This window comes from Lampetra fluviatilis, chromosome 41 (assembly GCF_964198595.1).
Source record: "Lampetra fluviatilis chromosome 41, kcLamFluv1.1, whole genome shotgun sequence".
In the NCBI taxonomy this organism is placed as follows: Eukaryota; Metazoa; Chordata; class Hyperoartia; order Petromyzontiformes; family Petromyzontidae; genus Lampetra; species Lampetra fluviatilis.
Genome location: NC_136315.1, coordinates 7,698,131 through 7,722,122, shown reverse-complemented (window position 1 = coordinate 7,722,122; position 23,992 = coordinate 7,698,131). Strand labels below are relative to the sequence as shown.

At 43.6% G+C, this 23,992-nt stretch overlaps 1 protein-coding gene across 3 annotated transcripts in view; it reads right to left on the bottom strand.

Moving 5' to 3' along the window:
- The window catches only part of LOC144946510 (PDZ and LIM domain protein 3-like), a 134,681-nt gene that overhangs the window by 98,841 nt on the left and 11,848 nt on the right, over nt 1-23,992 (bottom strand). For all 3 annotated transcript variants that reach the window (XM_078875465.1, XM_078875462.1, XM_078875463.1), the window contains one exon: nt 21,635-21,753. In XM_078875465.1, coding sequence (XP_078731591.1) covers nt 21,635-21,727 — 93 coding nt within the window. In that variant the 5' untranslated portion in view covers nt 21,728-21,753. The remainder of the gene's footprint in view (nt 1-21,634; nt 21,754-23,992) is intronic.

Below are 23,992 nucleotides of genomic sequence, written 5' to 3'. Positions count from 1 at the left end.
GGCAAAACGGCAGTATTTATTTAACACATATGACTGATAACAAGGCACAAAGGGGGCCTAAACTGGTTCTGAGTTTGCACACTCATTAACACGGCTCTGGAAGACTTACAGACAAAGAGACTGCCATATAAAGACACCGCGTAGAATAGTATCCCAATCGGTAATGTGACATCGCAACACGAGCTGCACAATCGCTGAATTACACCGGTCACGTGTGTGTTCTCAGTGCCCCTTGTTTGACGTTAAGATTCCGTCTTTGACGTGAGAAACGAATAGAATATGTTAAGCCCAGCCCTGAAGCAAAATGCTTAAGGGTCTGACCGCCAAAGCAAAATTACAAACATACACAATGGTATTTCAAGGTTGTTTTTTTATACGTTAAAAATTTACATTTATACTTTCCATTTATAGTTACGATGACTTAAACACACTTGGACATGTCATTTTCGTTTTAAAAGAGAATCTGCATGATCAGGAAGTATTTCTTTGGTTTTTGCTTGTTCAACTAATCTATATTGGAACCCATTTGCAGATTATTACATGGAGATATATATGCATTTGTCCCTTACCTAACTGAAGATAGGCTTCATCTTCTTGGTTCTTTCGGTAAAGTCACGTAGAAGGGAAATAATAAAATAATAATAAAAAATTAACATAAAATAATTATCACGACGTTACGACCACAACGCAAGCAGCCGTCCTCATGTTGTGGCCGAAACGTCGTGAGAATAATTTAATAATGTTTTATTTGTTATTCTTTCATTATTTCCCTTCTACGTGACTTTACCGAAAGAACCAAGAAGATGAATCCCTGCAGTCACGAAAGCTTTAAATCGAAATTTGAAGATAGGCTAAAAACATTATTAGCAAAAGGCAAAGATCCTGGTATTACCAGACTGCTGTTGCAAGTGCTGTTTATGGGCTACCATTAAGGCCGGCACAGCAAACGAGAGGGTGGTGTGGCCATTACCACGCCCTCACTTCCTTGACCTCTCTCATGCTGACGTAGACACTGTCCACGCGATACTCATTTGAGGCCGAGTCAACCTAAGCGTGAGATATCACTCGCCACTAATGAGAGCCATGAGTGGGAATTGAACTCGGGATACAGTGGTTAGTAGTGATGTACACGAACAACTGCACTACCATTCCCCACTTCCAGTATATTAATATATGAGCTTGCGCAATATTTTGTGGATTATATGATGCACTTAAAAATTGTGTGGTTGGATCTTGCTTTCCGGCTTATAAGTCAGGGAATACATTACATACATACAAACATACATAAACATGTACGTACAAATACGTTGATTACAGTATCGTCTTTGTATTCAAAGACATTGTGAATAAAAAAAAAGAAGCCTATCCCTGCCTCAAGTGAATTCACATTTCGCGGCAATTATTCATCAGCTGTTCAATAACACGAGGCATGCCGCACGGCGAGATTACTAACAGCATTCTCTCTCTCTCTGTGGCTGATGGACAGTGTAATCATGGCAAGGACATCTGAGCACTTCTATTTCAATCAAATCCTTCTGGGTCTCTTTAATGCCAAGAGCCATCCGTGACCTTCTGTTGCCTGACAACCGCCACCTGTATTTTGAGCCCCTTTTGTGTTCCGAGTTTCGTAATCTGCCGACAGAAATACAACGAAATTACAAGTTTCGCACGGTACTTCTTTTTTTTAAACGATTAGGCCAAATATGCCACTGCTTTCAAGTTAACTTTCAAAATGTGCCTGTTATTTGCTTGTTAAACGGCGGTGTCGTAACGTGACTCTGGACCTACAGGTTTTTTGGGGTCGATTGATGTGTCCGCTGCTGCCTGTTTGCTTTGCTTCTGATTCACAGCGAGAATGTGCCGATGCCCCCAACGACGACAACAACAACAACAAGAGCAACAATAACAGCGCGGGACATCTCCATGGTGATGCGCGGTGGTTCAGGCATTCCCTCCGGCAGATGTTATGGCAACCGTCATTTCGCTTCCAGCTCTGGGAATTCCCAGCAACTTGGGCGCGAAACGTCGGACATCGTTCCCGCGTCTGAGGACTGCGCGATGCGCAACTGCGAAACCCCTTCGCGGCAATGACACGGAATGAACTGCACGTGTGATCCCCAAATAAGACTTGCAGAGTATCTGCTAGTCACATATGTGCGTGCTCGAGATAGCATGTGTCATTTCATTGTGTGGGCCCCGATACATTAATGCGTTTACCAGCTGCAGACCACACGAACGCATGTGTGTGTGAGGGCGTCTGATAAGAGATGACTTCATTGTGAATTGGGCAGCCCCTTGCGATAAACAACACTGTGGTGTTATTCTTTTGTTCTATCGGTAAAGTCACGTATAAAGATAAAATAATAAATTAAATAATAGCATACTACGACGTTTCGATTGCAACACAAGCAATCATCATCATCAGGTATAAATGAAATAGCAACAAAAAATCTAACCAGAAAACTATATAAGCAGACAGATATCACCAATATGTCTGTCTATAGTTTTCTGGTTAGATTTTTTGTTGCTATTTCATTTATACCTGATGATGATGATTGCTTGTGTTGCAATCGAAACGTCGTATGCTATTATTTAATTTATTATTTTATCTTTATACGTGACTTTACCGAAAGAACCAAAGAATATTTCGATTTAAAGCTTTCGTGACTGCAGGGATTCATCTTCTTGGTTCTTTCGGTAAAGTCACGTAGAAGGGAAGTAATAAAATAATAAAAATAAAACATAATAAAATAATTCTCACGACGTTTCGGCCACAACGCAAGCAGCCGTCCTCAGGTGAAGAATGAAACACCACCAAGCTTGGAGCGTATATTTAAGCTGGGTTGGAGGGGGGGAGGTGGGAAGAAGAGCGACCTTATGTTTTATTTTTATTATTTAATTACTTCCCTTCTACGTGACTTTACCGAAAGAACCAAGAAGATGAACCAAAGAATAATTCCTGCAGTCACGAAAGCTCCAAAATTAAGCACTGTGGTGGTAATTCCCTCCTTCCCCGCCAAGAAAAAGAAGTGTTTACATTCAGCACGAGAGTTAAAAGTAGAGTGGAGGAAAAATGGCACGATTCTCACACGAGTGTCCAAAAGAAACGCACCAATGTTTACACTCGAGCTTCCGATGGAGCAGCGACCTAGTTTATACGTTCATGACTTGAACTAACACAAGGCAGTGTCCAATGTTAATATTTGAACGCCACGAGGAAACATTCGCAACTATAATTCATATCTACGAGGAATGTGACGATTCGTTGTTTAAAACGTATTTTATTACGAGCAAGATACTTGCAATGGATTGTGCGTCTAGAAATAGTGACGTGCCATTAGGCGAACAGAACGAATGAGATGGAGCCAATGAGATGAAATGTACCTTGGACAGACAATGCAATTGAGATGGTTACAAACGAAACAAAAATAACACTGGTCAACACACTTTTTTCAGGCATAAGGTATTCCAGCGGTTGTAAGGTAATTTTGGGGTGCTGATTCCAAATCTGGCATCAGTTTTTGTCTATCACATCAGGTTTTTAAGTTATCAAATATTGCATTTTAAATAAAAACTGCAGAAGAAAAAGATTAAATAAATGTGGATATTTACATAAAATGATATTATAAACACACTATCCTAAAAATACAGCACCATATTTTAACACTAAAGCAGTCACTGACTCGCAACAACTTGCAATCATAAGTGACAGAGTTAATTTCGGGTAAAATCAATGAAAATGGGGTATACCGATAGCATAAAATGAGATGTGATAGAGCAAATCTGAGATCAGATTTGGAATCAGCACCCTGAAATTAGTCTAAAACAGCTGCAAAAGTCCAGGCCAGAAAAAAATGTTTTTTTTTGTTGACCAGTGTAATCGAACCTCAAATATCGATGTCCTTATTTTAAAGCCCTAGGGTCAATCCACAGACGAATTAAGGGCTAAACCATGCTGTGTCGGTCGTGGGGATAGTTTTCAGCACACTTCACCAGATAAATGAGACGCGAGAGGCATTGGAGGGGCCGTGGTGGTCAAGGCCAGTTCATGAATGTGTACCACACTACCCATAACAATATATTTACATTCATCTAATGAAGAGTAATTTTTAAATATATATAGCATCATTTTCCTACCATTGGTGGCCAATCAAAGCCACAGGTGTTTCCTCAATGTAATCAATTACATTTTTTATTTACTTGACTTTTAAATTTTAAAAATTTGGTTTATAGGAGCAACCAATGTCAAATTTTCCATGCCCTGAGAATCCTGCCTTGCGAAATAGGCTTTGTGGCTAAAGTCTGAATGTTGCAGTTCCCAGAAAAAACAACTGCAAATTTGCATGACTTATTTTTTTATATATATAAACATTACAATTCATGGGGTTTCTGACTCACGTCCTGAAATTAAGTGAATATGGAAGAGAAAACGAGACTGTGCGTGTGCGTGGAGGGGAGCGCTGGAGGTGGGGATTAGCGTCAACCCACGTTTGATTCCCGGCCACGGCTATCATTAGTGGCTGATTACTTGAACCAATTCTGGGCATCTCCTAGGTCGACTCAGCCTTAAATGAGTACTTGGCGCAGTGTGTGAACATCAGCAGTGGGGAAGGACAAAAGCGACCGGACGTGGTGCCGGTCACACCAGCGTTTGTTGCGTCATGCGAGCCTTCGTAGGTGCTAACAGGACGGTGGTCTTTGTGTTTGTGGCTATGGGAGATCTTGAATTGAAGCTTTCGTGACTGCAGGAATCCATACTCTTTGGTTCTTTCGGTAAAGTCACGTAGGTAGAAAAAATAATTTTATTATTTAAAAAATATTTTTTTCTACCGATGTGACTTTACAGAACGAACCAAATAGCTATGAGAGATATTTGCTTTTATTTTGTGTCCATAGGATAGCTGGTATCGTTCGTGACGAGACCCAATTGGTAACACACACACACACTCTCCCACGTCCCTGGTTGATATGTAAAACCAACAAGTTTAAAGTACACATTACACGTGTGCTTAATGAAGTGTCAATTCGCGAGGCTGTAAATGTCCATTAACATAACATGTGCTAAAGCCATTGGACCTTGGCCATCGCAGCAAAGCACGACACAAACCGCTGCTCCGTCCATAAAATATACAACGTAAGAATGGGATCCAAGTCATATGTTTACACAAGTAATGGTGTCTATAAAGACATACATTTTTTATTACCCATAATACGTTTGCAGACCTTTAGTATTTTTTTTCGTCTAAAATCAATTCTTACAGGCCCCTTATTACCATCACACAGTTAATTTACAAACAAATATGTTTTATCAAAACAACCGAGTACTGCAGTAGATTTCAACTGGCTTTGATAAAAGCAAGCGGCTATCACCAGCGTTGTTTTGGTTTTTTTTGTCACCAAAAGGTTTACTGTCGCCTCCCCTTTTAACTGGTACAAAACTGACACCTTTATTCAAGGCATCATGTTTGCAATGACCACAACACAAGTAGTCAATAAAGCAAACAAAAAGAAGCAACTCTGATAAGGATAATAATATGCACTGTCCTTGAAGTTGATTAGCCCACACCCGAGACGGCTTTCTTTAGAGCCTAGTCCCCATTGGTGTAGGGCCAGATGACACCAGAAGACGTACAACTCAAAAACAGTGCAATATCAGAGTATTGAGAGTTCGGGGTAAACATTTACACTATGATATCTCTTTTACCAGTGGCAAAAAATAATGGTAGGTTTTTACCCTTTTTAACTGGTACAAAACTGACACCTTTATTCAAGGCATCATGTTTGCAATGACCACAACACAAGTAGTCAATAAATGCTTTATTGACTACTTGTGTTGTGGTCATTGCAAACATGATGCCTTGAATAAAGGTGTCAGTTTTGTACCAGTTAAAAGGGTAAAAACCTACCATTATTTTTTGCCACTGGTAAAACAGATCTCATAGTGTAAATGTTTACCCCGAACTCTCAATACTCTGATATTGCACTGTTTTTTGAGTTGTACGTCTTCTGGTGTCATCTGGCCCTACACCAATGGGGACTAGGCTCTAAAGAAAGCCGTCTCGGGTGTGGGCTAATCAACTTCAAGGACAGTGCATATTATTATCCTTATCAGAGTTGCTTCTTTTTGTTTGCTTTATTGACTACTTGTGTTGTGGTCATTGCAAACATGATGCCTTGAATAAAGGTGTCAGTTTTGTACCAGTTAAAAGGGTAAAAACCTACCATTATTTTTTGCCACTGGTAAAAGAGATCTCATAGTGTCGCCTCCCCGTTTGACACAAGAGAACAACGGCAGCCGGTCGGTATGTACGCCAACAATACGAGATCTGCGTACACCAACTTTCAGGGTCCACTCGACGACGGTCGCGTGACAAAACAACCGCAACTCTCACCATTGGAACCTCATTTGCCAGTAAAAAATATGATAATTGGTTTTTTACCCTTCTATCTGGCAAAAAAACTGACACCTTTTTTACAAGGCATCATGTTTGCATAGACCACAATACCTGCAGTCATAATGCAAACAAAAAACATAACTCTGATAATATATGCACTGTCCTTGAAGTTGATTGGTCCGCACCCGAGACAGCTTTCCTTAGAGCCTAGTCTCACATGGGTTGGACCAGATGACGCCAAAAGGTGTCAGTTTTGTTGCCAGATAGAAGGGTAAAAAAAAACTATCAACCGCAACTCTGCCGACGCGCGCACGCACACACACCGACGTGAACGACCCGCCTATTACCAACACGTGTATCTTCACCGCACCATTTACACGCAACCTTTTACACGCAAGCAGCTGTAAAGCCAAGACACCTGCTCGGCATCGGCCACATCTTCGTGGTATGTAGGTTCATCCAGGGTAACCGGCGTCTAGATTATTCATGACGGCGAGATATGCACTGCGATGGTGGCCCAGTGGCAGAGAGAGCGAGCGGCTCGCAATCGGAGATGCTGCGAATTCAAATCCTGGCTGGGGGATGACTCGGCCCATCATCCCTCTGGGGGGGGTCGATAAAATTGGTGCCACTTTTATGGGGAAGTCGACGGCGCTTGTTCTGTGGCGAGACTCGCCCCTCCGCCACGAAGACTTAAGAATTCCCGGCACTGGTGGCAGGGCTGTAAGCGGGAGATAAGCACCGGTCCAGTGCTCATTTGAGCAACAATTCACTTTTCATTTTATTTGCAGGAGAAACCAGTCTGCATGGCCACGGTTTTACCACGTGGCCACTGTTGATTTTTTTTCTCTCTCTCTGGGTCCTCCGGGTTTCTTCCCTCCACATTTAGAAACATGCATTGAGATTAGATTATTTTTGTGCTATAAATGGCCAAATGATGGGCCACTCTGTTCAGATATCATTTGTGGCGAGGTCGCTTCTAAAAATAAGTTAATACCTCAGTGGGCTTTGCCTGGTAGGATGGGGATGGATTAGTGTTCTATTTGTACGTGTTTGGGTGATTTGTTTACCTTTCTTGTACTTTGTACTATCGTTTTTTTGGTACTGTTTGTTGTTGTTACGTTCTTACCCCGTGCCCCTACTGGACATCTGTGATAAAGAGCTTTATAGCTCATCGGATTCCTCCAGTGCAAATATTCTCATCATAATACGTGGCCACTGTTAAGCGTGATGACTCCAGGACAAGTACAGAAGACTACCAAGTGGCATAACTGCGGAGGTTTTCGCAGTCGTACCGTTACGGCTCTGCTAGGCGTTGCCGGTGGCTTGGTGTCGTTGGGCGCGACGTCCGACGTTTTTCCTCTGCGGGCTGGGAGCTCACTCAGGAGACTGAACACTCGGTTATACATATTCTATGGGTCTTTCGGTAAAGCCACGTAGATAGAACAATAATAAAAATATTACGACGTTTCGATCGCAACACAAGCAATCGTCTTCAGGTGAGAGAAACGATTGCTTGTGTTGCGATCGAAACGTCGTGATATTTTTATTAATTTTCTATCCACGTGGCTTTACCGAAAGACCCGTAGAATATGTATTCCTGCAGTCACGAAAGCTTTAAGTCAAGACTCGGTTATACAACCCGAAGAAAAACAAATCAGGACAGCGCTGCTGAGTTGTAGCCATTAAAGCCGGATAGCCCTGTAGTCAGAGTAAACTTTTGGCTTTGGACTCTGCACACTGCTGAGAAGGGAGTGAGTGAGTGATTGATTGCTTGCAACATCCACGGGCATTGGACGTAAGCCCAACATTCGGTGCTGGCTCAAAGCCCAAGAGAACGTGAATCCTTGCCCTGTAAACAATCCATTCTGCTTCGACATTGTAATGATTGATTTGATTATATATAATTACCAAATGTACACTGGATTCCTATTGGCTATGTAAGGTGGTGGTACAGGTGCAGTGCTGTAATTGCTCAAGAGAGCATTTGGCCTACTCTTCCATGTTGGCCTGACATCTTGGAAGAGGTATTAACTATGTCATTATAAGCAAAGTAATCTCTGAATAAGCATTAATTTACAAATCCGTAATTATGCCGTTAAAGTAATCACTGAATAAGCTTTCTTCTTAGGTTTTTTCGGTAAAGTCACGTAGGTAAAACATCAAAATGAATGAAAATAAAATAAAATAAAAAATCACGACGTTTCGGAGGCAACACAAGTCTCCGTCATCAGGTGGGACCGTTACAGCCAGATTAGCTGCATCAAGTGAGGCAATGATTCAAGATGTAATCCCTTAAAAGCGAGTTGAGGGGGGGAGGAGAGGGAGGGGGGAGCTCATCAGACTATGGTAGCCAATGAAGGGAACGTATCGGGAGGGAGGGGGGGCGAGGCCAAAAGGGTGGGCGACGGCGTGCAAGCGATTGTGCGCAAGCGGCTAATTACTGCACACGCCAACACAATGGGCAGAGAGGGGGAGGGAAGCTCTAATACACATGATAGACAAAAGAACGAAAATGCCCATGTTAATACCAATGCTGGCTGAACAATGAAGAGAGTACTGTTAAAAAATAACTGGGGATGTTAACACTCGGTAAAGTAAAGTAAAATAGTGCCTGTCAGATAAGATGGTCCAAAAAATTGTAATTAAGTCTTTTTTGCGTGGTTGATAACATCTTTCCAATGATTACTAAGTTTGTACCCATCATCACGGTTGAAATTATGTCTGTGTTTGTATATTTGTATGGCTTCGTGTACAAACCTTTGATGGTAGCCGGGAGGTTTGCAGAGAACCTTGGTCTCGGAAAAGACAATTTCATGAGAGCCCACCGAGTTGTAGCAATGATCGGCAACGGCAGAAGAATCAGTTCTGCCGTGTTTCAGATCTGACTTGTGCTCGCGGACACGATCAGAAACATGACGTTTCGTTTCTCCAATGTAGCAATCACCACAAATGCAACTCAATTTGTAGACTCCAGGATACTGTAAGTCAGGAACGACATCCTTCACAGATGGAATCAGATCACGGATTTTGTGCACTGTACTGAATCGGACTTGGATCTTATGTTTGTTTAGAATTTTGGAGATCTTTTTGGTCACGCCAGCTATGTATGGTAACGTGATGGTTTTGGTCGGAGTTTCATGTGGCTGTTTCTGTGTGGTGGGAGAGACAGCTTGGCTGATAGTACGGTCAGAGTATCCGTTCATCCTGAGGGCCCGATGTACATGTCTTAATTCACCAGTCAGGTGGTGTTTGTCAGAAATGCCATGGGCTCTGTGGTATAGCGTTTTGATGAGAGAATTCTTTTGAGATGGGTGGTGGTGGGAATCCGGTTTCAAGTAGGAATCTGTGTGGGTGGCTTTTCTGTAGACAGAATGTCCCAAGGATCCGTCAGGCCTCCTCTCAAACAGAATATCCAAGAATGGTAGTTTACCGTCTTTCTCCACTTCCATGGTGAATCTGATGGATGGGTGTCTGGAATTGATGTGGTCCAAGAAGTGGTTCAATGCTGGGAGGCCATGTGGCCAGATGACGAAAGTGTCATCCACATACCTCTTCCACAGGGAAGGACGCAGGGTGGATGTCTGGATGGCGTCTGATTCAAACTTTTCCATGAACATGTTGGCTATAACTGGTGACAAAGGGGAGCCCATAGGGGTACCCTCATTCTGTTTGTAGAAGGTGCCATTCCAGGTAAAATAGGTGTTGGTGAGGCAATGCCTAACCAGCGCAGGTGCATCAGAATCATACATTACCATACATAGCTGGCGTGACCAAAAAGATCTCCAAAATTCTAAACAAACATAAGATCCAAGTCCGATTCAGTACAGTGCACAAAATCCGTGATCTGATTCCATCTGTGAAGGATGTCGTTCCTGACTTACAGTATCCTGGAGTCTACAAATTGAGTTGCATTTGTGGTGATTGCTACATTGGAGAAACGAAACGTCATGTTTCTGATCGTGTCCGCGAGCACAAGTCAGATCTGAAACACGGCAGAACTGATTCTTCTGCCGTTGCCGATCATTGCTACAACTCGGTGGGCTCTCATGAAATTGTCTTTTCCGAGACCAAGGTTCTCTGCAAACCTCCCGGCTACCATCAAAGGTTTGTACACGAAGCCATACAAATATACAAACACAGACATAATTTCAACCGTGATGATGGGTACAAACTTAGTAATCATTGGAAAGATGTTATCAACCACGCAAAAAAGACTTAATTACAATTTTTTGGACCATCTTATCTGACAGGCACTATTTTACTTTACTTTACCGAGTGTTAACATCCCCAGTTATTTTTTAACAGTACTCTCTTCATTGTTCAGCCAGCATTGGTATTAACATGGGCATTTTCGTTCTTTTGTCTATCATGTGTATTAGAGCTTCCCTCCCCCTCTCTGCCCATTGTGTTGGCGTGTGCAGTAATTAGCCGCTTGCGCACAATCGCTTGCACGCCGTCGCCCACCCTTTTGGCCTCGCCCCCCCTCCCTCCCGATACGTTCCCTTCATTGGCTACCATAGTCTGATGAGCTCCCCCCTCCCTCTCCTCCCCCCCTCAACTCGCTTTTAAGGGATTACATCTTGAATCATTGCCTCACTTGATGCAGCTAATCTGGCTGTAACGGTCCCACCTGATGACGGAGACTTGTGTTGCCTCCGAAACGTCGTGATTTTTTATTTTATTTTATTTTCATTCATTTTGATGTTTTACCTACGTGACTTTACCAGAAAAAACCTAAGAAGATGATTCCTTGCAGTCACGAAAGCTTCAAATCTACACTGAATAAGCATTCATTTACAAATCAGTAATTATGCCGTTAATGAGCATTTATAACACGAACAATCATTACAATCGATTCTGATGGTCATGACACATGCATGAATTGTGTCATCATCAGCCATTATCAATCCACTGCTGGATGAAGGCCTTCCCAAGTTGTCACTATCTCTCAGGATGCTGCAATGGAATAATCCACCCAAGAACACATTAATCGTGTGCGTAACAATCATTTCAATTTATTAATTCGCGTTCATAGCTTGCATCGCCACTGCAGATTCTGTCAATGCACACCCCTGTCCATTATACACGCACAGGGGGAAAACAAATTTCATAATTCCTTAATCAAAATCTCGGTCAAGAGTTCATCATGGCTAATGCTGTTGATGCCACCACACCTCGCCATTGCTTCCTTCCTTCCCCTACATCCTGCGGCTTGTAGATGAGTCGACACCCAGTCTTCAAGGACCGCTCTTCGTGGATCTCATCGTCTAGCTTTTTGGACCTTCTCCACTGGTCACTGACCTCTGGATTAGTCACTTCAATGGCTGCCTCGAAAATCCGCCCTCCGCCTTCCTATGCGCACGTCCCCACCCATTGCAACCTCTTCTTCCCGATCACATCCACAACACGTCCGTGCTATGTCCTATTAGGGGGCATGAATCAAATTGACGTAGAATCGTGACACGTAACATCACATGGAGGCTCAATAGTAATAACCCTAATCAACAGGATAGACTGAATAAGTAATATTTTTCAGCCGTTTGCCAATCTACTACTGGATGAAATGCCACGGAGTTATTTGACCATACTTCACCATGCTGGTCAGTGTGAGTTGGTGAAGCAGCAGTAATGGGTTCAAATATCAGTACTCACCGATGTTCACCATGGCTGTGAATGAAACTCTGATCAAGAACACGCAATATCGTAGATTATAATCAAAGTTTAAAGGATCAGCACCTCAGTAGCTTTAACAGCCCGACATTTATTTTGTAAACTTGGATTTCAAAATTGAACATCATGTTAGAGCTATTCACAATTATTTTAAATATAAATATATACTGTATATAAATACATGGGCATATATTCAGATCAGTTATCTAACTAATGTTGTAATTACATGCTGAGCAACTTCAAGAGTTGTTGTTATAATAACTCTGCAAGGGGGAATTCTCTGCTTTGTGTACTGTTGCTAAGATCCCACACGTCTTCCGAATAATAGGGGTGAATGCATAATCACATGCTCAACATATTCATTAAAACATCTTTTATGTTAAGGCGTTAAGACAAAGATCCCCCGTATAGCCTTAACAGACTGCTGGGGCAAGTACCGTGAGCGAGCACCTGTGGAAGCTCGCACATGGCACACGATGAGTGGGTGGCCAGCACCACGCCCGACCGCCTTTGTCTCTCCAGTATTAATATTTACACACCGCACTAGCTACTCGACCTAGAGGAGGCCCAGTACCGATTCAGATAATCGTCACTGATGTTGGCCGTGAGTGAGAATCAATCCTGGGTCGCCGGATTCGTAGCGCAGCGCGCTGACCGCTACACAACCACTCCACACACACACACGCACACATGCAACTTGAATCCAGCTTAAGTACATTTATTTTGTTTCACCAGGTGAGAACTACAGAGGCCAGGAGAGCCGTATTCTCGAGCGCGACCTGGGTTCTGCCGACAGTAAAGCTCACTCGAGACCCCATAGCAACATGAAGTGTTCTTCACCTGAAACCTGACAACCTTCAGAAAGGACTGTCTTGCCGATGTTTCGCGCGCATTCATAGCCACCGAAAAAAAATTGCAATGGATTAATGTGCACGCTTGATAATAATGACAATAATATACAGCCCAAATTTCGATTTAAAGCTTTCGTGACTGCAGGGATTCATCTTCTTGGTTCTTTCGGTAAAGTCACGTAGAAGGGAAATAATAAAATAATAAAAATTAAACATAATAAAATACAATTCTCACGACGTTTCGGCCACAACGCAAGCAGCCGTCCTCAGCTAAAGAACAGGTCTGTCGGAAAGACAGCGTCTGAATGAACGACGCTGTCTTTCCGACAGAAGAATATACAGCCCTTCGCCAAGCCTTCTCACACCAAGTACGTTTTCGGGGTTTGTTAGTCCATCCTTTATTTATCACACTCGTAAAATTCTAACTTCCACAGCAACGAGCGTGCACAGCCGAGTGTGAGACCCAGGCCTCCGGGACTATTCTAAAGAGAAGCATCAAACGTATCTGATTTAAATAGCAGCATGGGATTTCCTGCGGGAATTTTTCGTTTGTCACATTCAGGTAGGTTAAGACGTGCTTACAGTTAGGGGCAATTACTCAACAAAAGGCAGTGCAATTTGAATCATTCCACTCCAGTCAGTGCGGCGTTCTGATTGCCGGTTCATAGCAACAACACGGCTATCCTATCGCAGCAAGGGCAGGCTGAGCATGCTTAGCATTGCATGTAAATTGTTTATCTGGACTGCGTGTCCGCAATAAAAACAATGACACTGTTTTATAACTTCATCACAGCAACCGGCAGCTGGCACAAACCTCTGATGAAGTCTGCGTCATTGAAATGGCACCAATACATTTGCATTCCGAGCAATGCCACATCATCACCCTCGTCAACATTTGTTCAATTACTCAAGGGCACCATAAATCGTTATCTCTCTGAGGTTTGCCTGTTAGCAGGTTGGAGAAGCTAGAATGCTGCGTTCCCATGACCACTGGGAAGCACAGCCCTGGGCAACACGGTGGCGAGATGTCAACTATCTCGCCTGGTATACTGGTGGCCGTGGGTTCGATCCCAAAAATGATGCCTGTATATTTGGAGTTTGCATGTTTTCTCCCCGTAGCCGTGTGGATTTTTCTCTGGGTCCTCCGGTGTTTCCCTCCACATTTAGAATTAACGTGCGTTCAGAGTGTTTGGCTGCTATAACATTTTCACGCGATAAGCCGCTTCATCGAGCTATCATTTGTGGCCAGGTCACTTTTGAATCATGCCACTCCAGTGGGCCTTACCTCGAAACATAAAAAATAGCTTAACAGTTTTAATAACAGCTCGTCCCAGGTCATTCATCCCCATCCCACACAGCTCTGCATGCCCAGTGCCTACCATCCAAAATCCATAAGGAAGTAATCATATTTGTAAAAAAAAAATCTCCATTTTATTTCAATGTTGCCATCGGCTTCACGTCACGAGGTGAAGAATCGAATCGTAACTCTCGCAGAGCACTGCAGCCCCACGTGCCGGTGGTGACTGACGCACGTGGCCTCTGCAATCCAGCACTGTGGAGTTGATCGACCACAACAATTGTTGCGAAACTCTCATCCTGTGGGCTTTCGAGGTACTATAACTCTGGCTTGCCGGAAGAAGGCGGTACAGCAAATGCGGACTCCACCTGTTCCATCTGTATGGGACAGACCGTAACCCCCTCGCACGTGTGTGGGTTTTCTCTGGGTGCTCCGGTTTCCTACCATATGTAAGCACTCATTAATTGGCCGATTACATCTTAATATAGAGGGCAGCAGAGCTATGGGGGGAAACTGATACTGGCTCACCACATGGCTGTCTTTCCCGCTTGTCTGCGATTCCTTGGCTCTCCGAGTCATTCTCTGTAGTAGAGAGCGGGAAAATACTGCGCATGCTACAAGTTTAAATTGTTGTTATTATTTTAACAGCTGCAGACGTCACCAGAATGACGGCATCGAAATTAGCAGCTCTAAATCAGAAAATGTTCCATTGCTAAAACGGATACACTGAAATAAGCCATCCAAAGCTCGCTGACAGTTCGTTACATAGCGGCGTTAATAAATAGACAAAATGCACTTTGAGTGAGATGTGGTTCGCAAGCAGTATCAGGAGAAAGTGTTGCAGAGGATTGCACTTTTGCGACTTTTAAAATGCTGATTATGGTACATTTAGTGCAGTTAATTGATCGGTAGCTTGCGCGTGGTGGGGTAAAGCACAGGTACTCCTGCCTTCACTTCACAGACGTCTATCCAGCACGGAGGAGTAGACCAAAATACCCCCGAGGGGGGCTCTCTCTAATTAGCTGCAGCGGAGGCCCTTGTGCTAATGGCGACGTGAACAAGAAATTGCAGGGCTGCACCTTTACCTTTACACATTCGGTACTGCACATCCTGCTGGTTGTTGAAAGATCAGAGATATTCTTTGCTGGCTGAAGTTGCTTAAGTAAACTAACTTCGACAGGAACAACAAATCAATGAGGACTTGGCTGGTTTCTTTTATTTGTGATTGTTTTTTTCTCCTCAACCAACCGGATCTAGCTCATTGCGAGACAGATACGATCTAGACGAGAGAGTGTTTTATTGGTTATCTGACCAAATGTGCAGATAGAGCCGAGTGCTTTTCTTTGCACGCAAAAAAAGGCTATTTTTCCCCCCAAGATTTTGTGTGGTGCTTCCATTGAAGTTATTTTTAAAGACTCTTCGAAAAAGACCCGACCCGTTCCTGTGAAAGCTCCGAAACAAACCGCATCTTGGTTATGACAGTTGTTGTGGCAGTTGTTGTGGCAGTTGTTTACCGTCCCAAGAAAGAGATAGTATTTCTGGAAACGAGGTTTCTGATTCTCAAATTCAACTTTAGTCTAGGAGTTGCAAGCACCTTTCGGTGAAAGCATTTATAATGCACAAGTGCACGCCGGCATTTACGTAACACCCATGGCGGTTTTTGCAAGCTGAATAAACTGTGGTAAATCAGTAGCAAGACATTTATGGCCAAGACAGGGAACACAATGGCATGTTTATTCCAGCAGTGTCTAACGTAAGCACAACACCAAATACAGTAACGTTTCTGTGTACAGTCCTAAATACCGCCCGCTTCGTCTCCATGGAACTGACTACGAAAACACATATGGAGTCTTGTCGGCCTCTTATAAGGCCCTATACAAGGCATTTCATTGATCGCTTGATTGACGGCAAATCAAATGGCATCAAGGATGAACACAGTCCTCAGAAATTCTGTGCTGCAGGTTCAGTGAATTACAAGGAAGCAGAACACACCAAACACTTTGGTTCCATTCCAGACCCAGAGGATATTTAATTGATGTGTGTCAGGCCAGGAAAATGTGTTTGCCTGTTTGTCCATAGTTGATATTTTACAATATGATATTTCTCGTATGTTTACGTTTACCTTAAATTTCATCTTCTAAGTCTAATGGTTATTGTTTGTTCCATTCCTTCAATAAATGTCTCGACGCTTGTCGCTTTGAGATGACGAAATTATTCTGACAGTTTGTGTGCTTATTTACTTATACGGAGACGCATATGCCGCACAAATGAGGGCACTTGAGGGATGCTGCCACAGTGGTGTAATGGTGAGCAGCACGCTGGAACTGCAATCCAGAGGTCACCGGTTCAATTTCATCTCCTGGCGAGGCCATTGAAACAATGGTGAAAGTTAACTAAATGCCCCCCGCCTCTGTCCACCCAAAAATGTACATGTAGAGACCACAGTCAGTCGATCGGCAGGTCACACGTGGTGGGATAAAGTCTAAGTACTCCCACCTCTTCCAAGACCTAGAAGAATAGGCCAAACACCCTCTAGAGCAGGGGTGGGGAACCTTTTTTCTGCCAAGGGCCATTTGGATATTTATAACATAATTCGCGGGCCATACAAAATCATCAACTTAAAAATTGGCCCGTTATATTTGGTCAAACGTTTAATTAACTCACCCCTAATGCGATGGCTGGAACTGTTTCTCTTTGGCTAGGCGTGGTGATGTTAGCTGGTATTGACGATGTTGCTACTCGCAACTGCTTTTCCAGGTTAGCTCCTAGATTTATTGAATTTCGAGTCCCGCCTGCGGTTGCCTTGGCAGGGCCAGACCAAATGATTTCGCTGGCCTTGTACGGCCCGCGGGCCGGACGTTCCCCACCCCTGGCCTAGAGAGACAACTGTCTCTAGAGCTCCCTCTCTCGAGCTCCCTCCAGTGGACGTCATTCTGCCAGCAGTGGCATGAGTGAGAAATTGCAGAACTGAACTACTTAAAAAACAACTACTTTAACGCCCACTGAGCTACATAGCTCTTTTTTCAGAAGCGACCTGGCCACAAACGATAACTCACCCAAGTGGCTTATTGCGTGGAAATATGTAGCAGCCAAATACTCAAAAACGCATGTTAAATCTAAATGTGGAGGGAAAAACCAGAGTACCCGCAGGGAAATCCACGCGACCACGGGGAGAACACGCAAACTCCAAATGTACAGCCGTCAGGGACGGGATCGAACCGACGTCCTGTATACCAGTTGGCTGTGTCAGGTGGTGGCGGGTTTAACTACACATTCATATATTTACGCGATCTAACCCAAAAAAACTCTATTATGGATGAGATTGGTCGCGAAAGCCTACGTGTTAAACAGGGTGAAGTAGTTAACATCTCGCCACCGTGGCCAGATGGTTTGAACCTTTCGGAGGTCAGTGCTGTGTGCGTACGGCTCGGGATTGGGAATGCAAACAAAGGGAAACTTCGGTGAGAGAGAGAAATGGTGAAACGGCAACCGGTGCCAGCGCCAAAACATCGTTTGGGCGGGATAGCGGGAGGCCACCCGTGGGATGCCGGTCAGGTGAGGAGCAGGCCGACAGCTGGAGTAAATCTTCACTTTCCTGCCAAGAATTGCCCTGGAAAATGTGTCTAAAAGGAGAACATCTTGAACGTCTTAGCACCTCGTCCTGTGCCCGACAATATTGTCCATTAGTTTTTTCTTCTTGGTTCTTTCGGTAAAGTCACGTAGAAGGGAAATAATAAAATAATAAAAATAAAACATAATAAAATACAATTCTCACGACGTTTCGGTCACAACGCAAGCAGCCGTCCTCAGGTGAAGAACAGGTCTGTCGGAAAGACAGCGTCTTGAAGATGAATCCCTGCAGTCACGAAAGCTTTAAATCGAAATTTGCCCATTGGTTGTTGTGCGCGGCGACAAACATTGATAGAACAACAAAAGAATTAACTCGTGTACAAAGTCCACGTTGTTTGTGATACATGCTATTGAAATGCACGCAAGGCTCTGGGCAGAGGAGAGCTTGCAATATTTACTTGAATATCAGTGGCTCGTACATAAAGTGGAAAAAAATGATAATATAAATTTACAGCTTTTTGTCAATCCACTGCTGGATGAATGCCTCTGCATGCCGTGAGCATACTTCACCACGCTGGTCAGCGTGGGTGAGTCAAGCTGTAGAAAGTGGAGAGGCATATACCCGACCCAGTTATGATTTTGTTTTTTACTGGGAGAGTTAGTGGTAATAAAACATTTATAAGAACACAAACGAAACTGTAGCTGCAAAATGGTATTTCCCCTTAATAAGTCACAGGGGCTGGGAATGTAAAGTCACTGTGTGTGTGTGTGTTCAAATGCCTTAAGAGGGTGGCCGCTGACTTGAGTTACCTGCCTGAACTCACTCCGTCTTAAAATGTCGGCTCAAATTTCCAGAACAATATTTACTATTGTGTCTTCAATTACATCGGTGTCCTCAGGTCCACCGTGTTGTTAAAGGCTCCAATATCCCCCTTGCCCTGAGTCTGAACCGCGCGTACCTGCCAATTCCCCGGGATAAACTACAGGCCCGGGTTCTGCGTGAAGTAAATAAATAACCGCGTTTCAACATTTCAACCACCGTGGTTGTTTCGTGACCACTAAGATGATCGCTACGAAGCGCTGATTCGACACACTGCCACGATTGTGGAGTCACGATTCAACGCAAAGATCGGTCATTTAGAAACATCCATTTATTTTAGTATTTGGCTGCTGTACATTTCCACATGATAAGCCACTTCATTGGGCGATCATTCGTGGCCAGGTTGCTTCTGAAAAAAAGAGCTGTACAGCTCAGTGGGCCTTACCTGGTAAAATTAAAAAAAATAGTAAAGTTTTATACTCTTTGGTTTTTTCGGTAAAGTCACGTACGTAAAATTTTTTATTCATTAAATGAAAACAAATAAAAATTTTCGTTTATTTTTTAGTTGTTTATTTTTTTTTACCTACGTGACTTTACTGAAAAAACCAAAGAGTATGAATCCTTGCAGTCACGAAAGCTCCAAATCTAGAAGTAAAGTTTTAGTTTATTTTGGATCAGTATGCATGTATGTTGAACTTCTTTCGCAACGATGGTAGCCAACCGTGCTAATCGTATCTGAGGAATAGAATACGTCCAAGAGGATGTCCACTCACAAGGCGGAGCGATGGTAGATTAATTACACTGCAGGATGGCGTCGACTTGTGGAGGCCCTCACCCAGCAGTGGAATAACCAAGGCTGACGACGACGACGATGATAGGATAGTGCTAAGTGCTTGGGATAAAACTGTTAGATTAATTGATGATAGAGATAGTGCTACATGATTGGGATAAAACTGTTAGATTTATTGCTAATCATCGTTACTTTTTAAAGTTCACGATGCATGCATAACATCACATTCCCAAGCATCGGCGTTCTTAAATTCACGGACATTACATGCAAGTACAGTTTCCCTACGTTTATTACCAAACAAGGCAAGGAAACGTAGCAATGAGATTTGTAGAGACGAGACAAGAGTCAATTCCTGAATTAAATCTCTAACCATTAATTATGACAATGTATCTTATTCACCGTGGGGGTGGTTTGCGTGTTGAAAGTACATTAAATGCACCTCGAATAATGACCACCTTTACACAACTCAGGACTTGAACAGAGGATGCAATGATAATATGCCTGAGTTCCCTGATATGAACATTACAAATGCCCCCAGCAATTTAGCTACGCAGGTAACAAATTCCGTTGAAGGGGGCCCATCATTTAGGCAACTGTTCTTCATCAATTTTCAGAGGGTTGGGCCCCTTTCGCCGATAAGACATCATAAGTGTGAGGGCCGCCACACATTTGAAAGCATTGAGGTTGACAGCATGATGGGGGTGTTTTCACATTTGTGTATTGTCTGGGCCCGCACTAAAGGCCACCAGGGATACCTGTGGCCTGCGGGCCTTGCGTTGAAGAACACTGATTGAGGCCGATTCAATATGGATGCGCGTATCCATAGGGATGCTGCCGAATACACCGGGCCAGCGAGTTGATTACGGCGGTTGCTGAGCAAGAGAGCGGACGTCTATCTGCATAGAGGCAGACGTACTTTATTCTTTTTACTTTTACGGCGACTGCGCATCGTTATCAGAGTCATTCACGGCGTGGAACCACTTCGTGGACCTTGGACGCCAGCGGAGGAGGAGAGAAAGAGCGCGCGCCCTCACTCCGTCATCACATTGGCACCGGCGAGATATCCACATAAGCTTAGCTATCAGGTAATAACCAATGTTCTTAATGGTTAACGGAATATATTCCAAAATGGGACCTTTTTTGCCAGTATCAAAGTATAAAAAATAAGAATAGGTTTTATCCTTACTGGCAATAAAACAGGAGGTGTAAAGATGTTCACACACCAAATAGAAACCTTTGTGGTGAGCATGCAAACAAACATGCTCTGATAATATATGGCATTGTCTTTCAAACCGATTGGTCTACACCAGAGACAGTCTTCTTTAGGGCCCAGTCTCACCAGTGTCAGTCCAGAGAATGGCAAAAGGCGAGCAGCACAAGGACAATGCACTATCAGAGCATTGATATCTCGAGGTGAGCAGCTGCAAAAATACATTCCCCCTGCCACCCACTGAAACCTACAAGCCCCAGACAATATTTCACGATTGTAAACCCATGTCCCCCTTGAAACCCAAGTAGTGATCTTACCTGGTCACCGAGCCCATCGTATACATCTTTATTGACTAATGAAGAGAGATACGTTGGGTAGTTCCGTCAACACAATACAAAGCTTTGGGAATGGGAAGCTGGTTTACTGGCTCGTGGTCTCAACGTGTGGCATTGCAGGTCACTAAGAGCAGCTTTCACTTGCACTGAGAAGTTGAACCCGGCCGGGTGACACAGAGTGTGGTGCTTGCAGTTGGGAGGTTGTAACTCCAAAAAACCTGCTCATGGAGTGGAGTTCAATTCCACACTTCATTCTTTTCATCATCACCATCAGCCATGAACAATCCACACACTATCTCCACCGCTTACGATTCTGCCGTGCAATAATCGGCCGAGCACTCGCAGCACACGAGCTGATTCCATAGCTCCATCTACCCGGTTGACGTCCTGTCGCTCGCGTTCCATTCCTTGGCTACAACTCCAAAACTACTTTTTAACATGGTCCATCATCCCTACCAGCGACGTGTCCTGCCTTCTGATCTTCATCCCTCTGGGGGGGGGGGAGGGGCGGTGTCAACAAAATGCGTACCAATTTGTGGGAAAGCCAACAATGGTTGTCTCCATGGAAAGCCCCACCCCCACCATAGGCATGTGGAATTTCCAAACACAGGCTCAGAGCTTCGAGTATGGAGCAGGCGGCTGGCAGGGGCTGCTGGGAAATGCGTCGTGTGGCCTGTTCAGACGCCCGCTTACCCGGGAAATGGTGAGCGGCTGGCTGAAGTCCTTCCCTCCAACCAGCCGAAAGCCCCAGGGAGCAGAGCCGGTGAGGCGCACTTGCATGGTCATGTTGAGACTCGAATGGCGTCACAAATCTGAAACAATAAGAGAAAGGAAATAGTACACCAGATGCATGTCTGAGATTGAAAACTCATTTTAGATTGAAAACTGGTTTCTTTATCACTGCTTGTTGTGTTTAATTTGTCGTCCTTTGCCCGCACCTCCGATTAGCATGGTTGGCTACGTACTGTGCAAAAGAAGTTCAACATACATACATACCGCATAGATACAGCCAATAGACTGAGCACCTGCTATGTGATGTGACCATCACACAGACACGAGTGTTTCAATGCCGTTTTGCGGCTGCGATCGCTTGCCCGTGTCACTGCTGGCGGAAGAGCTTCCGTTGGAGGGCCCTCTAGAGAGACACTCTCTAGAGAGACACTCTAGAGGGTATGTTGGCCTACTCTTACACACTGGCAGGACACCACACGCGGCCTGCCAATCAACTTAACTCTGGCGCATCCATTTCGACTGCTGGGTGGGTAGAAGCGGAGTGGATTTTTGGTGGGATTGCTCATTGTTTCAACTGCCACGGAGGTTGAACCGGCCACCTCTGGAGTCCAGTAATGGAATGCCACCAGGATCACATTCCATTACTACTACCGAATGTGTAATTTTTTAAATTACATATAACAAGCATCTTCACAGTTTACGGATACCCACATCACTCTGTCAATGGGGTTTACAAGCCTCAACGAGCTCTCACCTGCTTTAGGGCAATATTTTCAAATCAAAACAAGTATGAAATGTAAACACTTTAAAACAAACACTTGCTTTCTCAGGATCCCTTGGCAGAAGCCTGATTGACGTTAAACTGTTACCAAAAGGTATGTAAGTGGAGCGTCTTTCCGGAATTGTGACCGAACCAAATGCACCTTTGCCCCTGCCCTCCCGACACAATGTGTGAATCAGACCACACACAATGACAGAAACAAACGGGCAGCATCATCCAAGTCACAGGACTGGGCCAAGACAAAGAATAGAAACGTCTATTCTTTCAATTCTTTCCAGTTTCTAAAAGAAGGATGGAATTGTGGTAATGAAATTTGTATGACAATGGGGGGGGGGCTCGCTGAGCTACGATCCAGGCCGCCTGAGTTTGATTCCTCGACCGTGGCCTGCGATAGCATCAGTGGCGAGCGACATCAGTGGCGAGAGACATCTTAACCATACTCTTTGGTTCTTTCGGTAAAGTCACGTAGAAGGGAAATAATAAAATAATAGAAATATAAAAGAATAAAAATAGATATTTATATTATTTTATTATTTCCCTTCTACGTGACTTAACCGAAAGAACCAATCATATGAATCCCTGCAATCACGAAAGCTTTAAATCAAAAATTAAAATAAAATAGTGATTCATTTTATTTTCTACCTACGTGACTTTACCAAAAGAACCAAAGAGTATGGATTCCTGCAGTCACGAAAGCTTCAAATCAAGATTGACATCTTAACCAATTATGCACGTGTCCAACCTTCACCAACTCACATTGAACAGCGTGGTGGACAATGGTGAAACGAGTCGCCTCGCATGAATGTCACGGTGTTGCGAGGCCTTCATCCAGTGGTGGACTTAATTCTAGATTTGAAGCTTTCGTGACTGCAAGGATTCATACTCTTAGGTTCTTTCGGTAAAGTCATGTAGGTAAAAAATATAATAATAATAAAATAAAATAATAATAAATGAAAATAACTAAATTAAATCACGACGTTTCGGAAGCAACACAAGCCTCCGTCATCAGGTGTAACTGCTCCAGTAAAATCCTTCACGCGCTACAGTAATTTTACTGGAGCAGTTACACCTGATGCGGAGGCTTGTGTTGCTTCCGAAACGTCGTGATTTAATGCAGTTATTTTCATTTTATTTTATTATTTTTACAGCAGTAGACTGACAAAGAGCTGCAGTAACTTTTCGCAACGTTTCAACTCACAGTACTCTCATACTTTGTTATAATATTCATGGCTTGCAATATCACAATTCTGTAAGCGCATAGTGAGACATTTTTCGGGTAAAATTAAACATGTTGGGCACCATCAATATCGGGGCGTGTAAAATATAGCGAAAAATCACGTTCAGTCACGCCAGTTCAGTCGCAGGGAAATTTTGACAGTTGGAAATGGGTTGACACAATAGAGCTTACATATACCAATTATGTAACATCCTCTTCACTGAGAATTCCATGCTTTGCTAATTTCCTGTAACCAAAACAACTAGTTTTTTCCTGGCGGCTTTGGGAATTTAACCATGAGCCATGAACGCACATATACCCT